At 43.3% G+C, this 9,138-nt stretch overlaps 1 protein-coding gene across 1 annotated transcript in view; it reads left to right on the top strand.

The window, feature by feature from the left end:
• The window catches only part of LOC108441554 (collagen alpha-1(XXIV) chain), a 160,206-nt gene that overhangs the window by 103,319 nt on the left and 47,749 nt on the right, over positions 1–9,138 (top strand). Inside the window, exons 29-31 of the mRNA XM_037541463.1 lie at positions 1,659–1,712; positions 3,686–3,730; positions 5,253–5,297. Coding sequence (XP_037397360.1) covers positions 1,659–1,712; positions 3,686–3,730; positions 5,253–5,297 — 144 coding nt within the window. The remainder of the gene's footprint in view (positions 1–1,658; positions 1,713–3,685; positions 3,731–5,252; positions 5,298–9,138) is intronic.

Below are 9,138 nucleotides of genomic sequence, written 5' to 3'. Positions count from 1 at the left end.
TCACTCCACATACACACACATGATGCTGCAGGACTTCCTTTCCTGTTTGTTTGAAACCTGCTTTTCTTCAATGAGACTGAAGTGATTGAGATAATGATGTGGCCTCTGGGTGGGTTTTCCAGTTTACTGGGAATTCTCTATTAAAGGCCTTGTCAGCCTTGCTGTCGGCCAGGGACTGGTCCGGTCTGAAGAGCTGCATCGTGGGTTTAGCAGGTAGCATTTGCGTTTAGTGCACAGCTCTTTTTAAGGCAGTGGTGTGTTTACAGTGAAGTTTCATTTCAGCCTAGTGACACAGACTTACCGCTTCACATCGTCGACCAAGAGCACAGCCGGGTTGACTGTGATGACCTCAGAAGGGGCGGTCTTTCATTTTGCAGTGCTGAAGATCAGAATTTGAGGACGCCCCCATCTGTGCAACAAATAATACATGAATGGGAGAGTATCCGGGTTCCCAGTGATCCGTAAAGAGTCTTATGGAGTTTTGAAACAGCTTTAAAATAAAAGATCACGGTTATAAAGTCTGAAAAGCAGGTTTTGTTCTGACATTAATGTTAAAACCGCGTTTATCAGCCTTTTTTAACACTAATGAGCCGTTTGACTTCTTACGTGTTAGAAATGATGTTTCCTTTTTTGACGTCAACAGAAACGTTTGTGTTAAATTAAGATGTTGGCTGTAAATGTTAATGACTTTATTTTGTGTTTATCGCTGTTGGAGTTGAGGAGTTAGCTGGCATGCCACCAGCTCACTTGGACAGTTTGCTCATTTTTACTCCGCGTCTTTAGCGACAGCTGAAGTGATGGTTCACTGCTAAATGAATAACTGCAGTATTTTCTACACCGGTGATTTTTTTTGCTCCAGCTTTTGGTCCATCTGCCCTGTTTTAGCAAGACGTGAACTGTAGGTGTCGCGTGTAACTGAATCTTTAGGCTAACCCTAAAATGATTCATCGAGAGTCCAATGCCGGATCTTTCATAATCCAGTCGACGGTTTTTTAAACTCAGTTTTATTTTTTCTGACTTTTTTATGCAGCAGACTGAAGTAAAATGAGCGTCCAGCTTGATTAGAGCAGTTAACTGCTGGCGTTCGTGCTGTGGTTCAGTAGCTTGTAGCCGTGGGTTCAGTGTCCAATTCACATGAATAATAGCCAACACAAAGTTTGGGTTCGGTGCCTCAGAGTTACTAAGAATGGCACTTTTTGAGAGCCAAGGCTGGTGCGAATGGACTGATTGTGTTTCAGCTCATTTTAGAGAAGACGGACGGACGGGCTGGCCATTAAAAGCGCCGGTGTGAAAACACGGCTCACTTACAGCTTGTTAACAAACGATGAATGAAGCATTCATTACTCTGGGCCTTACACAATGCCTGGATTTGTTTTGAAAAGGATTTCAGTGTTTTGGAAAGGATTAAATCAGTAGGGCTCTCGCTGTCTCTATTTCGGCTCTTGGCTCGTTGTGTTTTGACTGGCGTGAGCTTCTGGCTCGTGGATCGGCTAACTGGACTGCGGGTTTTGACTCAGTAGAGGTGATGAAGACGACTTCCCTAAAGCAGCGCTTTGCTTTAGTGTGAGTCCAACTGTGTTGAGCCAAATCACTTCGAACCTTAAACAGAATTTCAGCGGATTCAGATGGAAACTTCTCCTCTTCTCTGTCTTTATCAGGGGCCGAGAGGAGCCGACGGGCCTCCTGGAGAGCTGGGACCTGAGGGCAGCAAGGTGACCACGCTGCACACCTTTATCTCATGCAACACACGACCTTATGGCAAACATGCTATTATTAAGGATTGTTGGAATGGGGAACGCAGCTGTCGTCGACTCTAAAAGGACGGGGAAGTCTATAAAACACCAAGTTATGATAAAGTTAACCTCCATTTCATTCAGTCACTACAGGGGCTTCAGTGCGAACTAATGGAGCTGGTCTCAGGTTATAGAAGTGTGTAGTAAAATGGGCATGTAAAGGGTTGATGTCCATCACAGAAACATGATCAATAGGTAATAATCGCGTGTGATTTATCATTTATTAGCTTAGCATTAAATAAAACATCTTAAATGCATTAGGTCTGGCCTAGATAAGTAGAACATTCAAGCTTTGTCTTGTTTCCCACAAAGGTTGTAGCTTCAACTACAAACCTATTTCATTAACTAAAGCATTTTAGCTAACAGTCATTATTAATATACACTTGTTTAAAAAACTGGAGGTTTTCAACACTGTGTCCACTCACTGTCCACTCACTGTCCACTCACTGTCCACTCTATTAGACACTCCCACCTTGTAGATGTAAAGTCAGAGACGACAGCTCATCTGCTGCTGCACAGTTTGTGTTGGTCGTCCTCTAGTCCTTCATCAGTGGTCACAGGACACTGTTGGCTGGATGTTTTTGGTGGGTGGACTGTTCTCAGTCCAGCAGCGACACTGAGGTGTTTACATTTTGTTTGTTTTATAGTGAGTTTAAAACCGAAGAGCAGCAGATCTGTTGATTTCTATGAATTCACAGTTTATTAGAGAAGACTCCACATACGCCATTAGTAGAGCACAGGAGCTGCAGGACAACAAGATCACATTTTACTGTATTATTTTAATTATAGTTTAGAATGCTTTAAAAAAGCCTTGACGCATTAAAAAGTGACAGATGTAAGAGGCGTCTAAGATAGTGGTTGGATAGTGTAGCGGGTAACACTTTTGCTTTCTACACTGTAGACTGGGGTTCAGTTCCCCGCCTGGGGAAGCCCCCTACACTACACCAGTAAGAGTCCTTGGGCAAGACTCGTAACTCCACCTTCTCCTACCTGTGAAAAATGATCCAATAGTAAGCCGCTCTGGATAAGAGCGTCAGCCAAATGCCGTAAATGTGCACGTAGGGCAGTCAGGGTGTACAACGAACACACTTAAAGCTTTGGTTCATTCTGAAATATAAGTGGTGTTCATCTGTTTGTAAGATCTTAAATAAATCAGTAACAGCACAATTTTAAAGACATTTGACTCATTTTCTTAGTCTGACCCTTGGCTTGAAACAGCCACAGTTCCAGCCTGAGGCCCAGCTGCTCACGCACTGTGTTGCAGTGAAATACATCATTTATGAGAAAAGCGCATCGCGGATGTGGCAACATCAGTAACGTCAGGAAAGTTACCTTCAGCAGACTGCGCTGGACCTGCGCTGGACAGTGCTCTTAGGAGAACGAGGGGCAAAGCAACAGTAAAGTGTGGCTCCACAGTTCAAAGCAAGGCGTAACGGTGATGTGAGTGAGAAGCTGCAGTCACAGTGGTAGGAATCGTACTGGTGAAGCTCATGTCGCTGTAACACAGTGCGCTGCTTTTAAATGGAAGAAATATTTCTGTGAGGGTCAAATTACAGATACAGATACAAGTGACCATAAAGTACAGAGAATAACACGACTGATCTTGATGAGCTGTTTCCGTCGTAAGTAAGTTACCTGTTTACCTTAAAATTTAGAGGTCAGTCAAATAGGGTCAGTAACAGGACAGTAATCTGTGGTTGTCGTTCAGTGAACGCAGTGTTTTAAGGCCGTCAGAGGGGGAACTTTTTACAGTGTAGTATTAAGAAACCAGTCAGGTGCTCATTCTGAAAAATGCTGTTCGGACCAGGAAAACAGCAGCGTCCTTTATACTGAAGTGTGTTCAGATATTGAGGCTTTGAAAAGCTGAATACTCTGTTTGTGCTTCATTACAGGGGGAGAAGGGTGAACCTGGCAAGAAAGGTGCTCCTGGCTTTATTGTGAGTACTGCTCTCTCTCTCTCTCTCTCTCTCTCTCTATCTCTCTCTCTCTCTGTCTCTCTCTCTCTCTCTCTCTATCTCTCTCTCTCTCTCTCTCTCTCTCTCTCTCTCTCTCTCTCTGCTTCACCCGTGTTGAGTGTGTGAGCCACTCTGACCTCATATGCCCCCCCTTCCCCCAGCCCCATGCACAGAGGTGATACGCAGCCTAAGACTAAAGGAACAGTTCAGCAGAAAAATAATCAGATGCACAGTTTTCCTCTAAACCCCAAATCCAGTGAAACACCACATACACTAGGGGGCAGTGAGCACACTTGCCCAGAGCAGCAGGCAGCCCTACCCACAGCACCCAGGGAGCAGTTGGGGGTTAGGTGTCTTGCCCAAGGACACCTAAGTCATGTGCTCTCAGCTCTGGGGATCAAACCGGCGACCTTCCGGTCACAAGGCTGGTTCCCTGACCTCCAGCCCGTTTCTCCTTTGGTTGTGCACTGGAATTATAAGGCTGAGTAATGGAAGCTTATACCCCCTCAATTAGCATGGTGCTGAAATCTTCATACACTGACATCAAAGGTGATGATGGTCTTGCTCATGCGGCTTCTGACGCTCTGTTCTCTATAAAAATGGACTGAAGTTCATCACATCACTCAAAACAGAAGCACCTTGAAGTCTGAATTTGCACGGTGCTAATTGGTGGGATACAAGCTTCCATTACTTGTTAGCTACATTAGCCTCGTAGCTCCAGTGCAAAACTAACAGAACGCAACAAGTCTTGATCTGATTGGCTTTGTTTGGGGTGATGGATAAACAAAGACATTGTTTTTCTGCCATATAATGCCTTGAATAATGGCTTGGCTCCTCTCACCTGGAACTGGAGATTTCTTTCACTGTTAACGTTCCAGGTGGATTAAAGATCCCGTCGGATTATCACTGTGTCTGGTGAAGACTCTTTCACGGTACCATTGAAGCCTGAGCGCAGACAGTAGCTGGAACAAGTCCTGCAAAGATCTTTACCTCTGTTGAACAGAGCGTTATGCCAGCGATCCATGCTGAGACCGGGAACTCGTCTAAACCTGCTGCCAGGAGAGTCATGGCACAAGTGCTTCTGCTTGCATTTGGCTGCAGTGAAACGTGTCAGCGTGTAGGATCTGAGACTTTCATGTGCTACCATGTTTTTTATCACTGTAAAAAGATGGACTGGGCTTCCTTTTTGTTGGTTGTGAGCGAACTATGTTCCTGTTGAACAGACCACGTTCTTTACAAATACGCTGGGAAATCATGTCATTAGTGGAGGACGGCTGATCAAACTGGAGAAATAGCCACGTTTTTGCGTCTTATATTGTTAAGAACCTTTACTTTCACAAAAAATGATTTCAATATACCGTCCATTTATTTCAGTATCCCCTACAAGCCTGACGGCAAACGGTAGCTGGCACCAGTCCTGCACCTTTACTTTGCGATACAGCTGTGAAACATTTGAGTTCATGACTTTTTTTGTCATTTATGTGATTGATGTGTGTTTTTACAGGGCAAAGCCGGAGGTCCAGGGAAAAGAGGCAATCCAGGACCACCGGTATGTACATACTACACGTTACACCACCTTGTTCTACCCTTGATGGCTGTACCGTTCTGCAGCACGAACGCTGTTAAGCCCAGCATGATCATTACATTTTTAGCTGACTATTTAGTGACAGCCAAATAAGTCATTGGCTGATTTCCTACCTTTTCTGGCTGTCAGTGCTAAATAGCTCCCACCTGAAATGCTGGTAAATGCAGCTCAAACTCAAACATTACTCACTGCTGCCCTCTAAAGGTGCAGTCAGAACTTGTGTTGGTTTAGTAAGACTGATCTGTCTGAATAAAGGCGCTTTCTGCTTTATTTACATCCATTTGCCTCAATTAAGTCCCTTTCTGTTTAGCGCCGTATGCATTGATCGTGAAAGCTAACAACTACAGAAAGTAATTGTGGGGTATTTGGTAGGTTGTTGACGTGCGGCAACAATGCACAGTCATAGCACAGCACCATAAAATCTTAAAAAAGCACCATAAAATCTCATTTTCCTCGAAAATAATCCTTTTATTGAAAACAAGACGAAACAAATCCAACTTATATTTAGTGAAATGTACGACCCGATACTTACAAATATTGGATATTAATACAATTTCAGCTGCTATTTGGAATGCATGATAATAACAACATCATCGTAAGATTTCCTAGTCATGCCATGTCGTGAAGTATTTGTCCTTTTAAAGTAAAAGACCCTTTTTCCACGATTAAGTAGGTAAACACAGATTTTATATTCCTACTTTTTAGTAAAATTGAGGTAAAATAATTGCAACACGATGCAGTAGATGGATAATTATGAAAAGCCTAAATGCTGTATGTATGAATGGCAATGCAGAGGTAGGAAAACAGGCTTCATAGACACCTTCACTAAAACCTCACTCTGTCAATACCCTGCCCTTAGTTTCCACTGGATTTCACTGCACTGGGGCAGTTAATTGCTGACCGCAGCGGGAAGTTGATGTTTTTCTACCTTTTACAGCACTTAGTCTCTGTCATTAAGGCTGTCAGTGACACTGAGAGTCAGAAACACCTCAGCATTAAGGAACAGAACTAGGACGTGGAGTAGAGCCCTGGAGTGATTAAACTAGACCCGACTTCTAATAGCCTGAGGATTCCCTTTCCCTCCCTTCTTTTTTCCCCCTCCCTCTCTCCTTCCCTCATTGGTCTAACTGCTCCTTTAAATCCACACTGCCCTCTAGTGTCAGAAATAGAGCCTTTGTAACTGAGTTTGACACAGAGACTTCACTGATGTTCACGTAGTGTCCTGTGTTCCAGGTATTAGCCCCTGAAATGGCCAGGGCCAAATTCTGTTACACACTTTCAGAACCTGTGAAAAGCTCAGCTTTAGCTTCAGTTTGCACGGAAGTCCCTAGTTACTGAATAATCAGACTTATTTAAGTATGTAATCAGCCTGGGGTTTTAGAGGGTTAGCTCAGTAAGTGTGAGGTCCAAACTCCAAAGCACAGGTAATTATTTTATTATTTTAGGCAAATGATGGTGACTTCTGGCTCACACTGGCTAAACTGCACTGAAATGACCAACAAATTCTAGGTGTTACGCTGATTAGGACGCAGTAAAATGCCTCAAAAATGTTTGGTCAAACATTGAAGCAGGAAATCAGAAACACTTCGGAGAACTAGGACTGAGTAAAACCACAGTCAGGACCACTGCTTTCAGTCACAGCCCAAACTGGGTTCTGGTTCTAGGTAATAATCAGGTACGTACTATGTAAGAATGTTTGTACTGCATTTGTGTGCAAACCTTTCATGTTCTGTAACTTCCTGGTACCCAAAGTCATTTCACAGTTCTCAGGGGTTTGTAAAATATAATTACCCTCCAATGCCCAGAACCCGTTTGGCAGGTCAGTATTTCGGGGTTGGCACCTCACAGTTACCTGGTTAATACCTAGAACTTAAGACTGTAAAGGAAAGTGCAGGAGTTATTGTTGTTTTGCTGTATGTTACCTAATTATTGAATTGTAATTACAGACTGAATGACCATTGATTTATATTCTGTATTGACAGGTTTGAGTCTGCACTTCTGACTGTTTTGTTTATTTGAATGTCAAGCATTGACAAAAACACAGGAGACGTAAAGAATTTTCTACTTTATGTGAAACAAAACAAACCAGATTCAAATCTTAATAAAATATCTCCTCTTCTACCTAGAAAAATGCGAAATGTGGTGTTGATTTCACGTTTAGAAACTGAACTTTTGACTGAAATAAACAGAAATTATTCATCTAAAATTACACCATCCTGTAATTATCATTTATGGCATTTGGCTGACGCTCTTCTCCAGAGCGACTTACAATTTGATCGTTTTACACAGGGAGAAGGTGGTGTTAGGAGTCTTGCCCAAGGACCCTTATTGGTATAGTGTAGGGTGTTTGCCCAGGTGGGGATTGAACCCCAGTCTACAGAGTAGAAGGCAGAGGTGTTACCCACTACACTAACCAACCACACCAACAACAGCTGCAAATTGTAATGGTTGATGGCTGGTGGTGGAGAAATACAGGTTTAGCCTGTATGTATGAGAATGACAGACTATGCATTATTATTTGATTTGATAATTTAGAATTCATAATAGCCTTTAAAAATATCCTGAAGGGTCTGGAGGACACATTTACATGGTAGTGTGATACTGACAATAATAGTAGTATAAAGAGCCCAAAAAATGACCACAGGCTGTCATTTTTAATTGAACATTATGTATCTTATTCAACCTTTTTCTGATCTACATTGTAAGCTACGTTATACGGCCAAAAGTCTGTGGATGCCTGACTGTGACACCTATAGAAGCTTGTTAGACATCCAAAACCATGGGCACTAATAGGTAATTGGCCCAGCCTCCATGGCTCTAACAACCTCCACTCTTCTTGGAAGGCTTTCCACAAGATTTTGGATCGAGTCTGCAGGAATCTGTGCCAGAAGAGCAATTATGAGGTCAGGCAGTGATGCTGGGCAAGAAGGCCTGGCTGGCAGTCAAAGTTCCAGTTCATCCCAAAGGTGTCAGGACTTTGTGCAGGACACTGAGGTTCCTCCACATTAAACTTGTCAAACCTGGTCTTTATGGACCCCACTTCGTGCAGGGGTACAGGGGGAAAGAGCCCGCTTTTTTAGGGGGGCACAGTCATACTGTGCCAGGAAAGGCCCTTCCTCAAACTGCTGCCACAAAGCCTGAAAGCATATAATTGTGTAAAATGTCTCGGTGTACTGCAGCATTAACACCACCCTTCACTAGAACTAAGGAGCCCAAACCCTGAAAAACAGCTCCAGCCCATCATCCCTCCTCCACCAAACTTTTCTGTTAGAACTGTGCCTTTGAGTATGTATTGTTATATGTCCACCAAACCCAGGTTTATCTGTCAGACTGCCAGACAGATAAACATGATTCTTCGCTGCAGAGAACACACATCCACTGTTCTGGAGTCCAGTGACAGTGTATATTACACCACTCCAGCCGATGCTTGGCATTGTGCCTAGTGCTTTTAGGCTTGTGTGCAGCTACTCAGCCACGGAAACTCATTTCATGAAGAAATGAATCCACAGAGAAATAGACCGCACAAACTCACTGAGCAGAGCTGCCAAGTGCTGAAGTGTGCAGTACAAACCGCCTGTCCTCTGGAGCTCCCGACGCACAGTTCTTGCTGAGAATAGGCCATTTGTACTGCACACTTCAGCACTTGGCGGCTCTGCTCTGTAAGTTTGTGCGGTCTATTTCTTTGAGGCTGAGCTGTTTTTGCTCCTAGATGCTTCCAATTCATCATAATAATACCTTGTTTTTATTTTGAAACATGATTAACCAGTTGCTTTTTCCCCTCACTCGTCCGTCTTAGACAATTTTA

This window comes from Pygocentrus nattereri, chromosome 9 (genome assembly GCF_015220715.1).
Source record: "Pygocentrus nattereri isolate fPygNat1 chromosome 9, fPygNat1.pri, whole genome shotgun sequence".
Classification (NCBI taxonomy): Eukaryota; Metazoa; Chordata; class Actinopteri; order Characiformes; family Serrasalmidae; genus Pygocentrus; species Pygocentrus nattereri.
Note: the sequence above shows the minus strand (reverse complement) of the source record. Positions and strands in the feature narration are given on the sequence as shown.